Consider the following 23,398-nt stretch of genomic DNA (forward strand, 5'->3'; position numbering starts at 1 on the left):
ACTTTCGCATTTTACTAAACAAAGTGTATGACAATGGTTTCTCTAAGCGATTGACAGTCGGAACATATTTTTCAAATTCACCAACTCGATTTGATGATGTCGTTAAATTACCTGGACTTGCGACTTTCTACGGGTACTTACCAGTAAATATGCGACTTTCTTCTACGATAATAATGAATTTGAAAGTATTGAGTATTGCGAATCCTATCTTGGATAAAATTGACATAGACGCTGTGACAGCCTTGTTCCCAAACCTACGCCAAGTGTATTTTGGAGAGGCATCAATCGACGAAATGCGTCCACTTATTCGTCGATTACCAAAATTAAAGGAAATTAATATTCGCTCTTTTATTGCATCAAATGGATTTTCAATCGATCTAACAGCATTGAATGAAGAACGAAACAAAAGAGGCACCGAAAAACTTGTACGCCAACAACAATTTGATTGAAATCAAACGCATCGAATCGAGCAGCATAATAGACGAATTCAAAAATCGTGTTTGGTAATGTGGAAATGTAATTGAAATTGATATACCAAGCGATATTGTAAATCAATTCAATGCAAAATGTTAATAAAGCTCATTCAACAGGTTTATCACTTCTATGGAATAGATTTATTATAAGCAAAAAAAATTTATAAAGTTCTTTCTTGTGAAATAAATTTACAAAATTAAGGATTTGTTTTTCGAGTCTTTCGTCTTTTTTTACGGACAAAATTATTTCAGCAGTCTCGAACAACATTCTCTGTTCGTCCATTTTTTTTCTCCTTTCTTTTTTCATTCTTCTCATTTTTTCAAAAGGCACGCACAGTACATAAGAGCTAATGCAAAAGTCATTTGATGCGCATAAGTAGCGCCACCTCTAATGATTACGGAGAGTTACCATAAGTCGTATGTAATTGATGTTGAGAATATGAAGAAGAAGAAGTAGACATTGTATACATTTACATTACAATAATGGCAAACAGTAGAGATGGTGCTCATGTGCCGATCAAATCACTGTTACAGCCCTTCGCATTTTTTCTTCTTAAGACGAATATAATCGATCACGGCGATCATCAATGGTGTATTTGATTGCTTCTTCGATGAATTGTCTGCAAATTCTCTCAATTTATTACGTGGCCAGCATTTTAATATTGGAAAATGTTTCCAAACATGTGTTTTAAGATTGCTGAGCATCTCAGCATTTCGCAGCCACATCAACTGAACACACTTCGGTCGAGTCGTTGCGGCTGCGCGTAGCAACGCACGCCACTGTATGCGTTGTCGATATGCTCGGATATATCCGTGCCTTACGAAATGCTGAGATGCTCAGCAATCTTAAAACACATGTTTGAATGTTTCATAATTTGTCACACCAATAAACTTTTTTCACATGAAATTCGGTTAGATTCATAAAGTTTTTAAGGCATTTCAATTGAACATCCGTTTCAAATGGATCATTAGAATAAATACCACGAAAGAAGCTTCTGTTCTGTGAATAGAACGCGCGATGTTAGCGCTATAATACATTAACGTTAAATGCATCCACCAAGCGACACTTTTAATTGCAAAAATTTACTCCAAATCCAGTTTAATTGAGGTTGTTAACACGAATATGCGATAAAAAGTGAACCATTTTTCAATTTAATCGAAATGCTCAGCCAACTAATCTGGCGATAGGAATATCAACTGAAGAATGCTGTCGGTTCGGATGTTTTGACGGTCAATTGGAATCGTTTCGTCAGTGAAGATATCTTTTGTGGTCATTGGCACTTAGAAAGGACAAGCCGAGTCGATTGAAAGTTTCAATTTGAAACTAAAAGACGATCGTCGAATGCACCAGGTAGGTACAGAATCCCAAGAGAAACGGCCAATATGTTTATACGCTGTCTATCCGCCGAAAATACACTACAATATATATTCACGCTTATTGGACGCCGAATTCAATATATATTCTAGTGTATTTTCGGCGTATTCTTCAGCGTGAAACATATTGAAACATATTCAGGTGCCCTCTGATGGCCATGAATGCATTCATTGATTCAATATGTTTCACGCTGAAGAATACGCCGAAAATACACCAGAATATATATTGAATTCGGCGTCCAATAAGCGTGAACATATATTGTAGTGTATTTTCGGCGGATAGACAGCGTATAAACATATTGGCCGTTTCTCTTGGGATATTAACCGTTCTGAAGTTACCACCTGAAAACAAGTGACAAATCAGTAGTGATAAATTTAAGAAATTCACTTGCGGTTCAACAAAACCAATCGATTCCAAATTCATTTCGGAGATCTTTTATTTTATCCACATCCTGTCAGTTAAATTATTAACCCTTGTCCGCTGCTCCAACAAAATCACGTATCTGTCGTTACAGTGTAAATTTTACACTCTATATAAAAGAGCCAGGAAAAATGATAAATAATGATAAAATGTTGGGTTTTTCTATATAAAATGGTTAAACATTCATTTATTCTTCCCAAGAATGAAGAAATAGTTTATTTTTGATGTCGTTTTTAACATTTTTCAGTGGGCGTTTGAAAGCCACATCTTAGGGAACACTGAAAAATGGATAAATTTCGCCATTATACGCTATAATATGACTATAAAAAACATTATCGGAAAAAATTATGATAATTCCTGACTATTATGAGTAAATTTGTGTGCGTTTGTCCCATATTTTGCTTACTTGGGAGCAATGAATATGTATATCTAGAAGCCATCTTCTTCAGAAACATGCAGTCAAACTATACAATTACAACAACAATAACACGTATTGCACTAAAATTTTCGGCACGTATTACAGGCAGGTTATCGACCGCTTGGAGTAGTGCTTATCGATCGAATTGATTGAATTGTTTTATTAGGACAATGCAATGAATTCTTTCCATCATTTCCCATATTCTAAACTCACTTATCACATCGTAAGTTTGGTTTGACATGAGAAAAATATATTGACTTGATAATGTGAGAATTTACTAGAAAATTTCTGATTTTGAGCAAGAAAAATACGCTCTGGGCCCATTTTTGTGTTTTATTTGGTAAATTATTACTCTAGAAAAGTTTTACGGTCGCATTACAAAGCAAAATTGGTCTGGAAAGGCCTAACCTCCATTACAATATCCCTTCACGCATGGGTAACCGCCGCCACATCAAGGTCAATAGTTCTTCTCGTAAAATAATAGTTTTGTTCCACAAAAATGCACAAAAACATACAAAAATATTGTGGAGAACAAAAATACAATGATTTTGTGTCGTATTTGTTTCCCATGTGATACAAACATATGCGTATGGACATGCTTACACAACCCCTGCACCACACTAACAAAACAAAGTAAAACACGAATTTGCGATGAGCGCATTCAGTGAAGTTCATTTCAATTCTTTACGTCGTTAGACGCACTCATGAACGCGACAAATTGAACGCATCAACAATGTTCCTTAATGAAAAAAAAAAATTTACTTATAAAATTGATGTTTATCACGGACTACGCTCTCACAAAAATCAATTCTCTGGATAATATAAGCATGAAAAATCACTCAAAAATGTAGTTGTACTTGAAAATAATGTAAAATTTACACTTCCAGCGAACGCGGGCCCAGCGTTTGGTTCTGTCCCAGCAGAAATATCTAGATAAAAACGAGATAATCTCAAAAATGTTCAAATCTATCTAGATATCTTTTTTAAATTTATCTTTTTTTTTTATCTTTTTCCGAAAAAGATAGATATCTTTGAGCTATCTTAAGATAATCTTTTTAGAAATATATCATTCTTTATTCATATGTCAATTTGATGAATTTTTTTCAATTTTTTTTTGTTCTGTGAAAAATGCACGAAATCTAGCAAAAAAACTTTAATTTTTGAAAAATATCCCAATCAACAAAAAATTTCAGTTGGAAGATTTACGTGATTTACCCTGATTTTGAAGTGTATTTTTTTTCTATAAATGGGATGTGTATATTTTTTTAACAAGTAGGACAAATCTGTAGTGTGAATCATCATTTGGTATCGATCAAATCTCTGAAACAATTACTTGATGTATATCTTAATTTTTATCTAAAAAACGACAGATAGATAGTCGAAAAAAAAACTGAAAAGATAATAGATAAGATTTTCGACATTTTTGAAAAATTATCTAGATAAGATAATAGATACTATCTATCTTATCTCATCTTAATATCTTATCTAAGATAGATATCTTAACCAAACGCTGCGCGGGCCAGGCAATTGAATTGATGAACCGAGAATCAATGTATCGGAATCAATGACTGTGAGCCGTATGATATCGTCAATATTTTTGATAACTTTGAATTCGTTGAATTGATGTTGGTTCACAAGAAGGTGGACATGATCGTTGGCTGGGAACCGGTCACGTCGATTGGTAATGGTTTGTCTAATCGCTTGCACGATTCGACGAATTTCGACTGGAGAGTGTTCTATATATGAAACTTGCCAGATGGCCATAACTTTGATATTCGGTGTGTATCGAAAGATAGTATGCAAATTATAGAGTTTTTGCCTTAAGTAAGTGCCTGTATGAAACTCGGTTAAATGTGTGAAATTCGTCAAGATATAAAAGTACTCAACTAAGTCAAAAACAAAGTACTCGTTAAAATCAACGTATATACTACACCCAAAACCGCGTAAATTCGGAAATCGTCGATGCACCTGTTCAGTGACCACTGTAAAACTCAGTTGGCCGTTACTTCGAGATTCGGAAATTGGTTTAGAAACTCTTGGAAATCATTGATATCATCGTTCAAACTAACGTTCACCAAGCGTAATTCGGTGATATTGGCACACATTTGCCGATTTGGGAACAATTCTAACCAAGTTCTTGTTCCCCACCAATTTTGCAATGTCAGAATCTCGAGGTGTGGCAAATCGAGTTGGTCGACAATAGCTGATAGCCGATTGTTGAGGATCAACTTTGTGAGACGACGAAGATATGGCCGTACTTGTGGCCATAGCCCGTTATCAACATCCAATGATCCATTGTAACTATATACGATTTCAAGCTCGGATAAACAATCCGGGCGGCAGTATCTAATGATCTTTCGTAAGAAATGTTCGAATGTTTCTGATGTTACCAACACCTGGAGGCAATTGATCTGGAGTCTTCTTATTTCACTTTGTTTGATTTTGATATATGTTATGTGCCACGATATATAGAGAATTTGAATAGGATGTCATATGGACTTATACCTTCAATCGTTTCATCGACTGGCCAAACTGTTCAAACACTCTTTTGACCGACCATGAGCTTTGCTCCGATTGGATTTGATCGAAATCGATGAGTGTCTTGATGATAACACGGTCATTGATAAGATTTGTGATCGATTTATCATCTCCGTCGTCTAAATCACATACTACCAACAGCTCGCAAACACTTAGGTATTTCAATATTCCAACCAAACAGTCTTCGTTGAGCCCACTGCACTGAAGTATTTTCTCCACGATCGTTGTTGAATTGGCTGGGTTCGTCATGGTTCAATGGCAACACGATTGATGAAGTGATCGATTTTAATCAACAATTTAATGACTTAAACGTTTTCACCACTTTCGTCTTCTTTAGCAACCGACATAAATATGAAACAAAACAAATTAAAATGTGAGAATGATACTAAATTCGTGATGATTGGCGACTTTTGGACAAGATTCCACTGACTAAAATAGTTTGTATCTTATATTTCATTAAAAAAAGACATTAAACATTGCAAAAAAAATTGCAGCTTCATTGCCAATGAAATAAAAATGAATTTCACAATAAAAATGAGAGGAAGATTGGAACTATTCTAGTCACTGCAATGTTTAATAAACCAAACAAACATTGTGGGGAAAATGTGAATGAAATAACATATTTGAGGCAATTTTTAATGAATTTTATTTTTCAACTTGCATCTTTCATACATTTCAGAATAATATCATTTAAACTCTATCAATTAAACGGTGAAAATAATGAAAATGAGCCTCACATCACACAATAAAACCACCAAATGATTTGAAGTGTCAAACCAATTCAATGCGCTTTCTGAAACGTCACTGACTCAATGTCGTTGAATCAACTGTCAAAATATGAAAGGAAACGAATTAAGTACGAGCAAAAATGCACTCAAAACAGCAAGTTGAACAACTAATTTGAGTAAAAATGAATTGAGTCGAATTAAATGGTATGAATGGTAACAAGAAAAAAGAGTGTTTTCGTCAAGAGGCTTTTCATCATCTTGAGAAGAGATATTTGAAACGCTTATGTTTGTGTATGCCCAACAGCAACATAACCGAATCGATTCAAATTTCACTTTTAATTAAACTGACATCCGAGATATAATGAGAACTTAAACGGATGTTGTAACTGTTAAAACAGACACTTACAATAATACTTACTCATTATTTATTTTTCTAGGCAGCATTTTTTTTGTTCTTATCTTCAATTCGTTAAACTTTTCGGAAAAAAGATAGAAAAAATCACATTTTGTTTCGTTCTTACAAGTAGACACTGTCGACAAGACTCATTTATTAGGTATTATTCAGTTTATTTCACAAAAATACGAATAAGTTTAGATTCATCAGGAGTTAAATATCAACATCTATAGATTAAATCAATGACCTTACTAGGAATCACAGACTGTGAGCCGTATGATATCACCAATTGATTAACCGGGAATCGATTTATCGAAATCAATGAATGTGAGCCGTATGATATCGTCAATATTTTTGATAACTTTAAATTCGTTGAATTGATATTCGTTCACAAGAAGGTGGATACGGTCGTTGGCTGGAAATCGTTCACGTCGATTGGTGATGGTTTTTCTAATCGCTTGCACAATACGACGAATTCCGACTGGAAGCAGGTATAAGTCTAAAATTTGCCAAATGGCCAGAATCTTAATATTCGGAACAAATCGAATAATAGCATCCACATGTTGAAAACGTTGTCCAAAGACATCTATATGGAATTCGGTTAAATTTGTAAAAATCGTTAGAACATTGAAATACTTGTCAAAAGCAGATTTCTCGTCAAAAGGACTGATGCTACATCCGAAACCGCGTAAATTTGGAAATCGTCGATGCACTTGTTCAGCGACCGTTGTAAATTCTTGTTCGCCACCCGTGTGAATAAACACTTCGAGATTCGGAAATTGGTTTAGAAACTTTTGAAAATCATTGATATTTTCGTGCAAACTAACGTTCATCAAGCGCAATTCAGTGATATTGGCACACATTTGCCGATTTGGGAACAATCCTAACCAAGTATTGGTTAACCACAAGCGTTGCAGTGCCAGAACTTCGAGGTGTGGCAAATCAAGTTGGTTGACAAATTCGGACATCCACTTATTTTGGTTCACGTCTGGGCTTTTCAACGTACGTTTCAGGGTAAAATTTGTAAGACGACGGAATTTTTGTTGCACTTCTTCCCATAGCACGTTATCAACATCCAATGGTACATATTTTGTATTTATTACGATTTCAAGCTCAGACAAACGATCCGGTCGGCAGTATCGAACGACCTTTCGTAGAAAAAGATTGAATGTTACTGATGTTATCAATACCTGGAATTTGAAAAAAGGTCGAAAAAAAACGGAGATAATTCAAAATGAAGTCAGACAACAATTATAAACTGAATTTGAATCTGATGTCATCTACGTAAGTCAGTCTTACCTTCAATCGTTTCATCGACTGGCCAAATTGTTCAAACACTCTATTGACCGACCATGAGCTTTGCTCCGATTGGATTTGATCGAAATCGATGAATGTCTTGATGATAACACGGTCATTGATAAGATTCGTGATCGATTTATCGTCTCCGTCGTCTAAATCACATACTATCAACAGCTCGCAAACACTTAGGTATTTCAATATTTCAACCAAACAGTCTTCGTTGAGTCCACTGCACTGAAGTATTTTCTCCAAGTTCGTTGTTGAATTGGCTGGGTTCGTCATAGTTCAATGGCAACACGATGGATGAAGTGATCGATTTTAATCAACAATTTAATGACTTAAACGTTTTCACCACTTTCGTCTTTTTTAGCAACCGACATAAATATGAAATAAAACAAAATAAAATGTTAGAATAATACCACATTCGTTCCAACGATGGAAATAGTCCGTATTCTTCCTCTTCTTCTTATGATGAAATTCATTTTTACTTCATAGAAGGCAATGAGCATAAAATATGCTGTGAAAGAGTAATTTTGCATTGCAAAAAAAAAATTGAAGTCTTATTCTCTGCGTTCTATGAAATGAAAATGAATTTCATAATAAGAAGAAGAGGGAGATTATTTTAAACACTGCAATATGCAATGAACCAAACAAACAATTGACGACAGATTGCAACGTAGCTGTTTAAGGATAATGTGAATATTACTTACATTTTTGCGGTGGTTTTTGATGAATTTTCTTTTTTGGATTGCGACTTGCGACTTGCGACTTTTATATATTTCAAAATTTTATCATTTAAACTCTATCAAATTAAACGGTAAAAATTATGAAAATAATCCTCACATCACACAATACAACCATCAAATGATTTGAAGTGTCAAACCAATTGAATGCACTTTCTCAAACGTCACCCAATCAGTGTTGTTGAATCGACTGTCAAAGCATGAAAAGAAACGAATTAAGTACGAATTTGAAAAGACAAGCAGAAAAACCACTCAAAATAGCAAGTTGAATGAATAATTTGTGTAAAAATGAATTGAGTCGAGTCAAATGTTATGAAAAATGAGTTTTTTCTACAAATTTTTCTTTGAAAATGGGAAATTAGTTCATAATTCGGAATTCATTTGGTTTGTTGGTGTTTTGACGATGCAAAAGTATAAAAAACATACAGCAAAGTCCAATTTGTTTGACGGTTAAGTATCAAAAAAGATCTATGCCAAGAAAAAAAAAATGTTTGCCTTATTCTCGTCCCCTATAGAAAAATGTTCAATCAAAAAATGTCCAACAATCAATAAAAGACAGAAAAAAAAAATTATTTCCGGTTTAAATGTTTATTGTTGCATCTGTAAAAAGCAGTAATAAAAAATACACACCGCGTGAATGGTGGAATGAATGATTCGAATGGAATGGGCGAAATAGTTCATGATGAAATACTAGCTAATATACATTGCATTGGGAATGTTAATGCGATACAGACGATGAATGATTATTTCGGTCACTTTTTAGATTTTCTTCTTCCGATGGAACTTACCGTAGAAAATTACATCATGGTGTATCCAAAATGTGCTCTATCCTCATGTTCATCCTTAATCATAATAGTGACGATTTGTTCGATGTTCTTCAGTACCAGAAATTCCCTGGCTTGTTCAGCATTCATGATGATTCGAACGGGTTTGAATGTGCCATCGTTTTGTCTTTCGTCGGCAATTTTTTGGATGAACTTTCGAATGCGTCGAACCTCAGCTGGCATATGAAACAATCTCTGCTGGTTGATGCTAATTTCTTGGATTCGCGGTGTGAACTGAATGATTCTTGGAATGTTGAAAACATACGATCCGCTTATCATTGTCATTTTTTCCAGTCCATGCATCGACGACAACAAGTTACGAAAGAATGGTTGGCGTTGTTCGAAATCAATGGTAGCTGAATGGTCATAAAAGTGGAATAGAATGGTCTTCAAGCTGGAAAATCCGTGTGAATACTCGAAAAAATGTTCATCAATCATCATTGGTTCGACCATTTTGGCGTCACTTTGATAGAGGGTCAACTGTTTCACTTGATTGCGTCGTGACAAAATCTGCAGCGTACTTTTGAGATCATGAGCGGTGGTCGATTTCGATGTCAATGTTACTTGGATCAAATGTTGAAAATGGCCGAGAAAATCGTAGTAGTGTGGATCATCGCTTCGATTTTCGCAATATTCACCGTAGACTTTCAATTTGGGACAATTTTTGACAAGTGCCATACCAACGGCTGCACAATCTCTGCGTCCATGCCAATTGAACACTTCCAGATGTGGCAGCTTCGCGATAAATTTTGCTAAATCTTGTCCACTGATGCATTCAACCACTTTCAACTCGGTCAAATTGAGATGGTCGATTGTTGCCAGTTCCGACCATACCTTTTTGCCTCCGTTAACTTTGATCATTTTCAAGCTTTTCACATTGCTTGAATTGAGAAAAATGCTGTAGAATCCCCACAATGCGCTCCATTCGTCCTCGATGAGCACCGTTTTAACTTTGCTGAAGTATGGAATGACCTGTTGCAACAAATCACAATTCACCGGCACTTCAACATCTTCATGGCTCTCCGATGGCAACGACATGAATTGCACTTCGGTCAGTGTGCCCGGTGCACTGTGTGTTATTATTTTACGCAAAATGTAATTGAAATGATTCGAACGCAATGGGATCTTCAAGCGCTTGATGTATGGACCAAATGTTTCGAATGTTTTTGTGAATGACCACACCTTTTGACGCTTATTCCGTGGCTCTAAATCGATTAGCTTGCGACCAATCACACGCTCTCTTATCAGCACGGTGAAATATTGGTCATCTTCGGTGTCGAGATCACAAATTTGCATCAAATCATGAACATGTAAGTATTCACACAGCTCCACCAAACAGTCTTCGTTTAGCTCATACCGTAAATAATACCGCAATGACTTTTGCTTGTCATCGTTTCTGGGCCTCAGCTTCTGAATTCCCACACTCATTTTCAAGTGGATTTTCTTGATGAACTCTGTGAATGAAAACATGCGAATCTGATTGAGAATTTTCCGAATTATTTCGACCAATTTTATGGGAATATACAGTACTCACAACAATTAAGCGATATCCACTTTCATTTATCGCCACGCTTTCAGGTGAAGCGGTAAAAAACAACAAAAATATTACAATTTATGCAGAGTTTTTACAGTAAATGTGTTTTTTTCTTCACCCAATGACACTGGATATGGACTTGACACAACCAACACGCTTCATGTCAAATGTACCTCGTGCACAGCTGATGGATGGACTTAAAGTCAAAGTTGTATTTACGTACTTACGGCTTGAGATGAACTTAAGCGAACCGTATTGCCGATATTTGGGGGAAATTTAAAAAACGAAAAAAAACTTAATACAATTCAATAAAACCATGGTTTTGTTGAACTTTTTTTTCGTTTTTTATCGCCAATTCGATTGCGGAACGATTACACGATATTTATTTGAATACGTATTTACTAAAACAATATATGTGAAAAATTTATTCAGAATGCAACGTTTGTTCCAGATGAACATATCTGGAGAACGATGCACTTTGAATTTGCATGTCTGCGTTGTTCGACAAGAACTGACAAATATAATATTTCGATTCGTTCATTTTTTGTTTTTCTATTTTCTGTATGGATACAAATTTAATTTTAAAAAACTAAGACTAGTTGAGTTCATTACATGTTGGAATTAAAACTTAATTATTATTGAACCAACTTATCCTAAAGACACACCTATATGTGTCATTTCCATGAGAAATTCATTTAAAAAAAACCTTCAAATCAAACCATTTTCAAAAAACATGTCAATGATGAACTTCCATTGATCGAGAATGGCTTTCCGTGCTGGTTTCATATAAATGGCCATATGCTCAGTCGTATTGATCGGTGTTGGGTCGGCTTTTGATATTTTTGCCCGCTGCAGCATACTATAAAATCGATATTTGCCTTTCACGCGGATTTCTTGCCACATTCTGAAACAATAAACAAAACATTCAAACCATTTATTAAAGCGAGATAAATTATTTTGAATTTTTTTTAAGGAAATTTTTGGTTTTTGGTTCGTTTTTTTTTTTGAAGAAAAATGTCAAAAAAAAAATCTGAATTTATGTAAAATGTGTATTGCTCTAGGGACAAAAATGCCTATTCGTTGGAATGAATTAGAATAATTATTCAAAAAAAATTAAGATCAGATTATGATAAACCCAAAGTAACTAAAATATGCAAAGAAAAAGTATATTAGTTAGATCTGCACATGATAATTAATTCAGATAATCAACATTTCTACATGTCGGTGTGACAGGTGTGCATTGAACAGCGATAATCTGCACTTGTCTTCAAAAAAAGATCAAAAATGATTGTCTTCAAGTGAAATTTTTAATAATGGTCGTCTTTGAAGAAAAATCCATAACAAAACACACTTTATCTAGTACTAAAAATACGTATTGAATTGGTGATCGAATGTGTAATTAGAATAAATTCATTCAAAATATATGAATAAATAATTACAACATGAATCTGGTTTTATTCTCTTGACAAATTAAGGGTTCAATTCCTTTGATCCACGATAATTGCACCCCTTTGACGAGAAAACTACCTTCAAATACTGAAATTACTGCTGAATTCGATACAGTTACAAAAGAGAAAAATACAAACTGATCAAAATACTCATTGCAATGGTCAGAAATGCCCAAACAGAAACATGTTCTATCAAATGGTCTGTGAATCTATGACGATGCATCATTTCTACTCTATTCAAATCCATCAAGAAACCGCAATTCAAACAAAGAAATGATTTTTTCCATTGCTTCAATTCAATTCTTTGAATCGTCTCATAACAAACGTGATAAAAACAAATACGTTCGCAATATGAACTATGAAATTTATCATAAAATTTAAAAGGCCGCTTTAGTAGCGTTCATATGCCGCTTGAATCGCTACCATCGCCGCAAACAAATCCGTTATGAATCTGACTTTTTTTTAATAAAAAAAAAACATCTTCGAATAAAAAAAAAGGTAAAATAAAATTGCAAATTCAATTTCTCAACACACAGTTTATAAAAAAAATTAATTGCATCAATAAAACTTAGAAAAACTTTTTTTGCTTCAATATATCAACCGACTAAAACGATACCTAGCGGATATGCTAGCCCTTTAATTTTTATGATAAAATTTGCAATGGTCTTTGACGCATTCCATGACAATGCATCGTGAACGCGAAAACAACACTCGAAAAAGAACATGCTTATCTCGATGTGGCACTTAAGATGTCACAACGCGTGTGTGTATGTGAGATAATTTTATGACTGATTGATATTAAATTGACATGATTGATTTAATCGCTTGATGAACAAACAAAATGAAACAAAACACAGCAATATGAACGGTTTAGAAATGATTTACGATTCAGAAATAATTTCCGTTTAAAAAAAATTCACGTTTTGCAATTAAACTCACGATACTTTTAGCTATAAAAGTGGCCGTTGAATTGTTCGGTCGCTATTTAAACAGCTGTGATTTGGTGTGAGACACAATAAAAGTAATTGTGTCATTGGCATATCGAACATAGTTGCATTTTGGGAGAAAAAATCGACTTTGAACTTATTGCTTGTAAATTTGACTGCATAAGCATTTAGTTGTATTGTTGTAGAATATGATAATCGCTATACCGAAAATCTACAATTGATTGAGCCAGTTGCATTTTTACTTTTGATAAATAAAGACCAAATTTGGCAAAAACCTTTCCATTACTCGAATCGAAAAGTATTAAGAATTTAATTAAATTAAAATTCAAGTTTGGTGAAAAAAAAAAATCCATTCACTCCCTATATATTACGCAAATAGAAACTAGTACTAGTGTTTTATAATAGCACAAAGAGTAAATAACAGAAAAAAAACGAGTGAAAAAATAAACTATTGATCAAAAAGTGAAATTGGTTACGAATATCTCCCATATTTAGTTCAGTCTCTGATAAAATGTTAGAAAACTCGGAAAGTCATCCAAAACTATCAAATGTAAAAAATCAAATCTATGCAACTATCATAGGTAATTTTTGTAATAAAAATGAAAAATAACGACACAAAAAAGAGAACAGAAAAATTTAAAGAAAAAATATAGAAAAACTACAACAAAAAAAATCAATGACTCAATATTTTAAAACTCTATTATTGTGTCTTTTCATCTGCCTAGCACTTAAAAAGATCAATTTTTCTTCCCAAACCAGCGAATATCATAGTGGTAAGTTTCGGCAGTTGTGTTGGTTGGTTTTCACCTGCGTTGCGTGTACTTCTATCGGATGAGACGCCGCTTAAAACCGGTCCATTAACCAATGAAAAATTGTCATGGATTGGAGCAATGAACAGTTTCGGTGCCTTATGTGGAACATTCATAAGTGGATTTCTGTCGATCCGATTGGGCTCGAAACGCGCCATGACCGTTTTGGCATTGCCAGCAGTCACTGTGTGGATTTTAATCTACTTCGGTGATTCGTTCTACCACATTTTCTTTGCACGATTTGCAACCGGATGTATTGGTGGTGGCTTTCAATCGGGAGTCATTCTTTTCGTCGCCGAGATTTCCAACGATAAGTAAGTGCAAACGATTTTTTGGAAACTTTTTTTTTTCATTTTCAATTTTTTTTTTAAAAATAAATAAATTATTTTCTATTTACAAAAATTTTCATCAATTTCTCATTGTGTTTTTAGTATTCGAGGCCGCCTTGGCTCAGTTTTTCCATTAGCAAGAAATACGGGCATTTTGTTAGCGAATATTGCAGCAGCTGTCGTCGATTACGAACACCGGCCGTTTATTTTTGTGGTGTTTCCTGTGATATTTTTCATTTGGATCAACTTTTTGCCTAGCACTCCAGAATATTATCTTCAATGTGGAAAGGTTGAAGTAAGGCGATTTTTTATTCATTTTTTTTTTCAATTTTTCTCTCAGTTTAAATTTGAATTGTTAAATATTTATATGAAATTCAAACTATTTTTCAACGAAAATTATCAACTTTCAATCGTTAAATGATCTAAAATCCATTCACAGGAAGCCAAAAGAGCGTTAATGTTCTACAAATCGGTCGATGGCGAGAGTAGCCATGAAACATCCCTCTTGCAGAGTGAATTCGAGCAAATCCAAAGGATTGAGATGGAACGAAGACGAAGTGCAAAGATTCAGCCAAAAGATTACTATAATCGAGCCGCTTTGAAAGGAATTGGCATAGCAATAGCAATGGTTTGGCTGTTCCAGTCAACTGGATTTTTTATTATCGTAAATTATGCGTCGTTAATTTACAAAATATCGGGCACAGCGCTCAAAATAGAAATATCGACCATAGTGTTATCGGTTGCCCAGATTCTCGGTGGATTGGTAGCGACGCAACTAGGTGACACATTTGGCCGAAAAACGACTTTAATCATCTCACTTTTTGGTTCGGCCATTGGACTTTTTACGTTTGCTATTCATTCATACTTGCGCCAAAATCAATGTGATGTTTCGCATTTTACGTGGGTGCCCGAGGTTTGCTTATCCTTTGTTATTTTCATCTCAAGTGCCGGAATTGTCGCATTAGCGAACACATTCGTTGTGGAAAGTTTTCCACCAAAGATAAGCTGCTTACTAATAAGCACAAGCTTTGAAGATCGAACTTGGATTGTTGCTCGAATTTTGAATGATTCTATTAAATGTTCATATCAAATCGATTGAAACAATTCACTTGCGTCACACCCATGAGAACATTTTTTTATCAAATCGTTTCAGATTCGATCGATTGGCATGACATTTTATTCAATGGCTATCAATATCGTTGCGATAATGGGTGAAAAATTCTTTCCAATATCAGTCGAAGTGATTTATTTACACGGTGTTCTACTATTTCTTGCGATCAATTGCTGCATAGGAACTATTTTTGTTACTTTTATGAAAGAAACCAAAGGAAAGTCATTAAATTGATTTTAAAGTACAAAGTATTTGACTCTTGTTTTACTGATGCTTCGAAAATTCCAATTTTCATCCCAATTTCCGTAGAAATAGCTATTCCTTCCCAAGAAAGTGTGTTTATTGAATATTGTTTAATTTCGTTGTAGCAAGATTCTCCACAAAGTTTATGAACAACCACTGTTGAGTCAACAGTGCTGACTGTCATTTTTTTTCTGTATCGATCATAATTAATCGTCCCCAGCGAACATGAGAAGCAATTTTAACCTTTTTTTCCAACTATCTCTATCTAAACTATCCTTTTTTATTCTTCTGTTCTTCCCTCATTCATTTTTTGGAAGATTTTTTTTTTTTGAAGAACCAAACTTACTTTTCATAAGTGTAATCATGCAACGGTAGGTCGACTGTGTTCATAGTGTGGATGAACTCCGTGTGATAATAAGCGATGAAAGACTTGAAATTCGTTTTCAAAACATCATTCTGAATGCTTGTGAACAAGAAGAACACCAAATCCAGGGCAAACGAATCGTAGCTGCTGAGTTGAAAGTCGTAAATTTTCACTTTGATCGGGTTGACATCTAAAGATAAAAAAATAAAAATGTTGTTCACTCAATTCTGGAATAAAATGGCAGCAAAACGTTGAAACAAAGAGTGAGGCAGGGAGAAAAAGTGTGATGCTTTTTTCACATTTACTGTACTTCTACTTCGTTTGAGTTTTGGATTTTTCAAGTGACTTCTTTCGAATTCTTTGTCGAAAAATTATCCAAAAATTGAACTAAATGAGACTGTGTCGATTTGAATGAACCTTTTTTCAGCATGATATTGTTGATCCAGAAATCTTTATTCCCAATTGTTTTGTATGGAGTGTCGGTGCCACAATTTCGACTTTTGATGAATTTCACGCCAATTTTTAGAGTGTTTACAACTCTTCTGAACATCTTCGGAGACATATTGTCAACGTGACGAAGCTCATCACATAGAATCTGGTGGAAATATGGAATTTCGATGTGATTATCACAGAGTAACAATAACAAACTTTGTTCTTTTGATGATGAAAATTATACTTTTAACCGTTGGTCATGTGGTGTTGCATTCAAAAGTGGCAGATAGGGTCTCACTGCTGTATTGAACAATTCGGGCTGTTGTAGTCTCATTGCGATGCACAATGCATGGAACTTTGCCATTACCTGTTAATTAAGCAAGATTTAAATTCGATTACATTTTTTAAAAATTGATGTGATATTTGACTGGTTCAAATAATTTTTTTTCAGACAAAATCATCCTTCCCTCTGAAAGAGCCACTTTTCCATGAAAAAAAATAATTCGTCATCGAGAAAATATTTTTCCTTAAATTGTTCACTGATTTTGCTTCGCAAAGAAACGAATGTCAATTACTTTTAGCACGGCAAATGTCTCTTCCTTCTCAAAACCGACGTATTTATTCCCGTTGACATAATTCTGAAGCTTCACATTTTCAAGCAGTAACAGCGCATTGAAGTCCTCATGATCGGTATCTGTAATGTGGAATTTTTGTTAAAACTCATACCTATCGCCTCGCATATCGCTCTTCTGTCTTAGCTATTTCGCCTGACAAATTATTCCAAGTTGGAATGTTCAACAGCAAAACAACAACAGTGACTTGTCGCTGTGACAGATCTCCAAACACACGTTTCTCACTGCAATTCATTTTTGTTCATACTGTATGAATCATATAATGCGAGCCGTACAATGAGAGCATATACACAATATTCCATGCAAAATGATCATGATGACTCACCCGACTTCAACGAAGTTCTCGATCCATAGTAGCGAAAAAACGCATTCAATCTGTCTGCTTGCGATATGTTTGACATTCGTTCAAACTGTTCCACGGCTGGGATTATGTATGAATAGAAATGTATTTCTCTTATGAGTGACACTATTGGATTTTTCACCGAAATTTGCCGAGTAATTGGCGTCTTAACGACCAATTGTAAGTCCACATTCTGTAAATTAAAAAAAATGACGAGGAAAAATCTAATAAAATCCCATTTTTCTTAGATTGATTGGTTTGAGGCAGTTCATCAACTCTTAGAAAAAATGCTCCAGTTTTCGTTGAGTTGTTTACCAAACATTTTCCCCTCATTGATTGAATCTCTTGTGGCAAATTTTTAAGTGAATTCAATTTTCAATGAGCAAACAAATCCAAATTCGAATGAGCCTTTTTTGGCTCAATCTTTTTATCGTTTTTCATTGATTGAATGGTTAAATTTTCTCTAATTTTTAGCATGAAATGAAGCGCTATTATTTTCTGAATTATAATTTTTTCTTCAACACAATATTTCCCTAAAAAAAAACGTTCAGATTTTCTTTGGCTAAAACTCACTTGATCCGAATCATTTTGTGCAGCTAATTTTATGTCAACGAAATGCAAAACACCACCAAAACTGTCTCCAAGTTTAGTCAATGGTTTCAGTGTATAGCTCAGAACTCTAGTTCCAAAACATTGCTCGAGAAATTGTGTTAAATTGCTTATTTCAGTGGAATGATGTGGATTTTCGGTCCTAGTTTCAATAGTCACTTCACGGAATACGAATAAACACAAGTAACCAAACATCAAAAAATATAAAATGCACAGTAAAATGATTAAACATTTAAACAATTTATTTCTAGAAAATATGGTGATGATTTTCATTTTGGAAAAAAATTGTTCTTAGTAAGAGCGATCTCTGAAATGGAAATAAAATATGCGCAAAATAAATCGCACATTTTGTGTTTTGTTTAAAGTGTCAAATGTTGTTGTCAGTTTTTACGACAATATAGACAGCCGACACTCATACACACAGAACCATGACACCACACACACGCACACACACATCGACTTAGTAGATCACTTTGCTGATAGCAGATTAAACCATACCAAGAACATGACGTATTTGAAACGTCTAACTCCATCTACGGATTTTTCCAGCAGTTGAGTTCTATTGAGTTGCGGTTTCAACTATTTTTGGGCGAAATTATCTCAAAAGTATGCTAAAATGAGTTATTTGTCATGCGAACGCTCAAACGACTACTGTTAATGTACGCACTGATTCAGTAGACATGCAATCGTTACTAGATGACAAATTTACAATACACTCGATTGCATGTATTTGCGTGTACATTTCCGGTAGCCGTTTGAGCGTTCGCATAACAAATAACTCATTTTTGTATATTTTCGAGATAATTTCGCCCAAAAATAGTTGAAATCGTTATATGTCTACTCGATTCACAACTACTGGAAAAATCCGTAGATGGAGTTAGACGCCCGTACCAAATATAATGTATTGAAACTCCATATACATGCTCGGAGAATGGATTAAACAAAAATACACATATTTTCGAGTACAAAAAAGGCGCCCGTCCGAATGAGCCGAATAGTCAAATACGATAGATAACACATTGGCTAAAGCAGTGGGGTATGTCTGTTCAAAATAATGTAATATTTACATTCTAAATCGGTAGCATCACAGAATACGGCTGTTTGTGAATAGTTTTCGTATCTTGCTTCACATGGAGAGGTATATTTTGGTGCAAATGGCGAACATTTCTTCATATTTTGCACAAACGTGCATTGAACAGATACAGATGTCTTACATTCGCAACAGAAATTTTGTTTGATGTTTATAGCGAACGTTCGCATCATGCGATTGCAGTACATTTTTCATTCTTATGCGCCATGTGATTGTATCTCTGTCTATATTCCACTCTTCCTCTCTTCCTTTCTTTCTCTCTTTCTTTCTCCTCGACAGAGGTTCTGTTTGTATTTCATCATAGCCGGAGCCTCTTGCCGAAAAAGTGCACGTTCTTTGATTTGTTGTTGTCGTGCTCAAAGCGAGCTCAGTGGCAAAAGCAGTAGCCGTTCATACGAGAAATGTAAACGAGCGAAAGAAGGAGAGAAAGCGTGTGTGAGAGAGATAGACACTGATTGAGTGCGATATGATTTTATGTTGTTGCTTTAAGGGTATAAACATCCGAGTGCCGCTATAATTATTTACATATTTCTGCACCAATACTTCGACGCATTGTTCGAAATTTTGTTAGCGTCACTTTGACACTTGTTGAAGAGCGGCATTTTTTTTGTTATTGAACCGATTGACATTTGTGCCGGCTTTTACCTCACTCACATCGAATTGGTTTCACAGTTTTTGATGCAAAAAGGTTTGCTGCAACATTGCTATTGATGGCCGAAACATCAATCTCCGCGTAAATCCACAATATCACGATCAGAAGAACACAACACAACATAAGAATCATGTAAATTTCACGCAGTTTCTATCATTTTTCCTACTAAACGTCTCTTTGCACAAGTTGCGTTGATTTATATTGAATTGCTTGAAGTTTCCTGTTAATCTTCATAACATCACACGCCAAATGAGTCCGAATTTTTTTTTTTTTGGCTTTCAATTTTCAGGAATATTCCGGTTCGGAAATCCACAGCCGCTCCATTGAAGAGAAAAAATGCCGATGAAGGAGAACAAAATCGCAAGCACAGTCATAATGAATGGCCAAGTAAGTGTATTGATATCATGGATCGATCGGATGACTACCGTCAATTTGGATTCTATGACGAATTGGACAATAAAAATGAGTAGGAAACTTGAAAAACTTATGAACTTGTGTTTGTTTCCTTTTAATTTCAGAAGTCACGACAAGTCATAATCGACCAGATGTTGCGATGAGTAAAAACTTGCACATGACCGTCAAGAAGTATGCGTTTGTCATCGATAGCGAACGGTACAAATGTGGTGTTATTGGTTGTGACCATTGTTTTCCAACTTCATCTGATTTGGATCGTCATATCGCGAGTGTGCATCCAAGTGACGGGTATGTCCAACGTTACCGGTGCCCACATTGCAATGAACAAACCCAACCGATGGACGACGATCGAACAAAACCTCGACGAAGCGATATAATTCGTCACGTGGAATTGCATGGATGCAATGTGTTTTGTTGTTTTGGATGCATAAAAGTGTTTCCAATTGAAGTCGATATGCATCGTCATCTAACTCGCTGTCATTTGACGCAGAATTTCAAGTATAGTCACCATTTTCTATGTATTTCGATTTCATTAAGTTTTCTTTTCATTTTTCATTGATTTCCATTCACTTTGTCTGGTTGTTTCTCATTAATTTCATTGTTTTTGTTTGTGATTCACCACAGATATAGTCACCAACAGTTGGATTGTAATGGACAAATGTTAAAAACGGATGACATTACCCTGGTATTTCGGTGCAAAATGTGCTATTCATTCACCTCGAACATTGCACAGGCGATGGAACATTTCAAGATTTTTCACAATAGTGCAACCGTGGATTTTATCGTGATTCAAAGCAGCCAGAGAACAACTCCTAAACAAAAGATTGGAACTTCTATTCCACCAATTCCAGCATTTGAGATGCAACAACAATTGATTTGTGCCATATGTAACTCAACATTTGGCAAAAAAGAAAACCTTGTTGCTCATCATCAACAACGGCACGAGCTGGAACCGATTGCTATTCGATTCGGTTCATTATTCTTGAAAAACATAAAATCAGTCGACTGCAAAGACATGACGAAAATGAACGCATCATTTGATCGTCAAATCCTGTACACTTGTGCCCATAGCCATGCCACGATCAAATATTTTAGCGAAGTTGAATGTGTTTTGGCGCATTGGTCGAATACACATGAAACAGATGATCAATTACCATTTCGATTCCAAGCGCTACCTTTGGTTTCATGCAAATATTGCCCGGTTTTAAGCACATTCCGTGATCTTCGGAAGCATCATGCAAAAAATCACCCGAAAGAAAGATTTATTGCTGTTAACCCTGCCGATAATAATCAGTGCAGTGTTTGCAACTTCATTGGTGACAACATTGTCGATCATTTTCGTTCGGAGCATTCATTGATTCAGCAGGACAATGTCGTCAATCCGGTGTGTCTGAACGATGCCACTATCGAAAAGTTGCGCCAAATTAACGTTCGAAAAAAATGTGACCAGTGCTTCGACATCCACGAAACGGAGAATGATATGAAAAATCATTATTTGCGCGAACACAAAACGACCAACTTTGAACGCATCGAATGTGATGACAATCACAGCGTTCAATTAATCACCGGTTGCTGCCGTTTGGAGGTCAATCAACCCATTTTCTTTGAACATTTTGCTCATCATGAACAGCATTTTTGCTGCAACAAATGCCCATTTTATACTGATGATCCGAGTCGGCTGGTGGATCATAGCGTTGAAATCCATGAAACACACTGCCAACCCAAAAAACTCGAAATAAAAAATTTGCAATCATGGTTTTGGAATAGTGAACACATATTTAGCAACGGACTTACTTTGAACTCATACAACTTGATTGGAACAGCCATTGATGACAGCCAACGATTTAAAGAATTTTTTCGAATGAAGTAATTCATTGTTAAGTTAAAGTTTATTTAGTTGGAAAATATTTAGAAAAAAATGAAAATGTAGACATTTTACTCTTTCGCATTATTTTATTCAGTTTATTTTTTTATGTACTTTTAATTGATTTAGGTAAAAAAAAAACATGTTTTTTTTTAAAAAAAATACTCAATGACATTTTTTACCTATAACTTTTCGGTTTTTAGATTTTAATACCTCCATCGATTATTGAAAAGAAATCAATGTGCTGAATTCAACTTCATTCTACTAATTTTTCAGTCATTTAATAAAAAATGGACTTAAGTTGAGTAACAAAATCTTGTTTTATTGCGTCAAAGACTTTTTCGATCGGATTTTTTTCTTGAAAATGATCAATCAGTTTGAAACGAAAAACAGGCGTAAATAAAATGCCAGCTGAGAACCGTCCAATGCACAAGTTCGTATTTTCAAAATAACTACGACCCACAAACGATGAAGCTCTTGAAACGCCTAGACCAAATGCTCGTTAAGATGAAAATATAAACGGTGAGAAATAATCCTAAATATCGTACATAGACTCACCGCACGGTATTGCCGAAAAGTAACTGAAAAAAAAAAACGCAATTTTTTCTTTTCTAACAACAAATCTTTATCAACAAATAACGCATAAAACGTAATTTTAACGCATTCACAGTGCAATATTTTCATGTCTAGCAAAAATACACGCTCTTTATCAATTTTACTAACCATTGGTAAGGTGGATTTATGCAAAGATGAATATTTTTTACCGTGAATGCGTTAAAATTATGCTTTAGGCGTCTGAGTCAGCAAATTGAGCTCAGTTCAATTGCTCCGCTATGAAATCACACTCTTTGATATGCATTGAAATACGGTTTGAATCACATAGGGGAAATTGGGGAATTCCGGGCCACAGTTTATTTTTCGTTCATAACTTTGTGATAAATATAATTTTCTTCAAAATTAGAATATCTCAGTTGTAGTACGCCTCAAATCCTACCATTGGAGTATTCTCACTTATAAAAATTCAACTTTGCTAAAAAAAAATTTGTGGTTGGCAAAAAAAGGACGTTTTTGACATTCTCGAAAATCATGGGGAATTGCGGGCCACTTCATGGATTGACATAAAACAGACAATATATTGGTGAAAAATGTTTATTGATCGTTCAAAATGACAAAAGAAATTATTTTAAATGAAATGAAATTGAAAAATCATTAAATCAAGATCAAAATTAGTCCGATAATTCGCAGGTAGCGCATGTAAAGGAGCTGGTCGTCATATTGGCGCATTTCAAGTGAACTGCTTAGTCGCATGAATCGCAATGAATGGAATTATTTCGATTGAGCTTCTTTGGCATGCTTTCCTTGCAAATG

At 34.8% G+C, this 23,398-nt stretch overlaps 4 protein-coding genes across 14 annotated transcripts; 2 read left to right on the top strand and 2 right to left on the bottom strand.

Moving 5' to 3' along the window:
- Positions 1-6,456: 6,456 nt before the first annotated feature.
- LOC129573184 (uncharacterized) lies at positions 6,457-10,917 on the bottom strand. 6 transcript variants are annotated; one of them, XR_008688570.1, is made up of 5 exons: positions 10,747-10,917; positions 9,177-10,666; positions 8,356-8,578; positions 7,646-8,006; positions 6,457-7,536 (listed from the first exon to the last, which is right to left on the bottom strand). XR_008688570.1 is itself a non-coding variant. In XM_055453477.1 (3 exons), exon 2 carries the CDS (start codon positions 10,680-10,682, stop codon positions 9,186-9,188), a length of 1,497 nt encoding a protein of 498 aa, XP_055309452.1. In that variant the 5' UTR covers positions 10,683-10,688; positions 10,747-10,884; the 3' UTR covers positions 8,881-8,897; positions 9,177-9,185. The 6 variants fall into 6 exon arrangements, 3 of the variants coding, with proteins under 3 accessions (XP_055309452.1, XP_055309453.1, XP_055309455.1); XR_008688571.1 differs by having other exon boundaries at positions 9,177-10,688; positions 10,747-10,896; XR_008688569.1 differs by lacking the exon at positions 8,356-8,578 and having other exon boundaries at positions 9,177-10,688; positions 10,747-10,884.
- Positions 10,918-11,050: 133 nt separating this feature from the next.
- On the bottom strand, positions 11,051-18,407 carry LOC129573196 (uncharacterized). 4 transcript variants are annotated; one of them, XM_055453503.1, is made up of 7 exons: positions 17,975-18,407; positions 17,387-17,594; positions 17,005-17,123; positions 16,674-16,796; positions 16,415-16,592; positions 15,980-16,187; positions 11,051-11,650 (listed from the first exon to the last, which is right to left on the bottom strand). In XM_055453503.1, the coding sequence occupies exons 1-7, from the start codon at positions 18,281-18,283 to the stop codon at positions 11,455-11,457; spliced, it is 1,341 nt and encodes a 446-aa protein (XP_055309478.1). In that variant the 5' UTR covers positions 18,284-18,407; the 3' UTR covers positions 11,051-11,454. The 4 variants fall into 4 exon arrangements, with proteins under 4 accessions (XP_055309478.1, XP_055309477.1, XP_055309479.1 ...); XM_055453502.1 differs by having other exon boundaries at positions 17,387-17,567; positions 17,975-18,369; XM_055453504.1 differs by having other exon boundaries at positions 17,387-17,625; positions 17,975-18,121.
- LOC129573197 (facilitated trehalose transporter Tret1-like) lies at positions 13,114-15,606 on the top strand. Of its 2 annotated transcripts, none has more exons than XM_055453506.1 (4): positions 13,114-13,722; positions 13,901-14,264; positions 14,382-14,574; positions 14,719-15,606. In XM_055453506.1, exons 1-4 carry the CDS (start codon positions 13,653-13,655, stop codon positions 15,376-15,378), a joined length of 1,287 nt encoding a protein of 428 aa, XP_055309481.1. In that variant the 5' UTR covers positions 13,114-13,652; the 3' UTR covers positions 15,379-15,606. The 2 variants fall into 2 exon arrangements, with proteins under 2 accessions (XP_055309481.1, XP_055309482.1); XM_055453507.1 differs by having other exon boundaries at positions 13,116-13,722; positions 13,867-14,264.
- An 887-nt stretch (positions 18,408-19,294) lies between the features above and the next one.
- On the top strand, positions 19,295-22,344 carry LOC129573194 (PR domain zinc finger protein 5-like). 2 transcript variants are annotated; one of them, XM_055453498.1, is made up of 4 exons: positions 19,295-19,884; positions 20,042-20,139; positions 20,271-20,664; positions 20,791-22,344. In XM_055453498.1, coding segments are annotated over exons 1-4 (1,740 nt in total). In that variant the 5' UTR covers positions 19,295-19,882; the 3' UTR covers positions 22,037-22,344. The 2 variants fall into 2 exon arrangements, with proteins under 2 accessions (XP_055309473.1, XP_055309474.1); XM_055453499.1 differs by having other exon boundaries at positions 20,274-20,664.
- Positions 22,345-23,398: the final 1,054 nt, after the last annotated feature.

This window comes from Sitodiplosis mosellana, unplaced genomic scaffold (assembly GCF_009176505.1).
Source record: "Sitodiplosis mosellana isolate CC-2019 unplaced genomic scaffold, AAFC_SMos_1.0 Smas_scaffold_5998, whole genome shotgun sequence".
Classification (NCBI taxonomy): domain Eukaryota; kingdom Metazoa; phylum Arthropoda; class Insecta; order Diptera; family Cecidomyiidae; genus Sitodiplosis; species Sitodiplosis mosellana.

What these genes read in the sequence shown, in the direction of transcription:
- LOC129573196 (XM_055453503.1), bottom strand. Translation starts at nt 18,283, where the DNA reads ATGAAAATCATCACCATATTTTCTAGAAATAAATTGTTTAAATGTTTA. An exon ending in CACATGACCAACGGTTAAAA is followed by an intron (nt 16,593 to 16,673) that starts GTATAATTTTCA and finishes TATTTCCACCAG; the next exon opens with ATTCTATGTGATGAGCTTCG. An exon ending in CATGATTACACTTATGAAAA is followed by an intron (nt 11,651 to 15,979) that starts GTAAGTTTGGTT and finishes TTATTGTTTCAG; the next exon opens with AATGTGGCAAGAAATCCGCG.
- LOC129573184 (XM_055453477.1), bottom strand. Translation starts at nt 10,682, where the DNA reads ATGTTTTCATTCACAGAGTTCATCAAGAAAATCCACTTGAAAATGAGT.
- LOC129573197 (XM_055453506.1), top strand. Translation starts at nt 13,653, where the DNA reads ATGTTAGAAAACTCGGAAAGTCATCCAAAACTATCAAATGTAAAAAAT. An exon ending in AATCTATGCAACTATCATAG is followed by an intron (nt 13,723 to 13,900) that starts GTAATTTTTGTA and finishes TTCCCAAACCAG; the next exon opens with CGAATATCATAGTGGTAAGT. An exon ending in GCCGAGATTTCCAACGATAA is followed by an intron (nt 14,265 to 14,381) that starts GTAAGTGCAAAC and finishes TTGTGTTTTTAG; the next exon opens with TATTCGAGGCCGCCTTGGCT.
- LOC129573194 (XM_055453498.1), top strand. An exon ending in CAGTCATAATGAATGGCCAA is followed by an intron (nt 20,140 to 20,270) that starts GTAAGTGTATTG and finishes TTTTAATTTCAG; the next exon opens with AAGTCACGACAAGTCATAAT. An exon ending in CATTTGACGCAGAATTTCAA is followed by an intron (nt 20,665 to 20,790) that starts GTATAGTCACCA and finishes GATTCACCACAG; the next exon opens with ATATAGTCACCAACAGTTGG.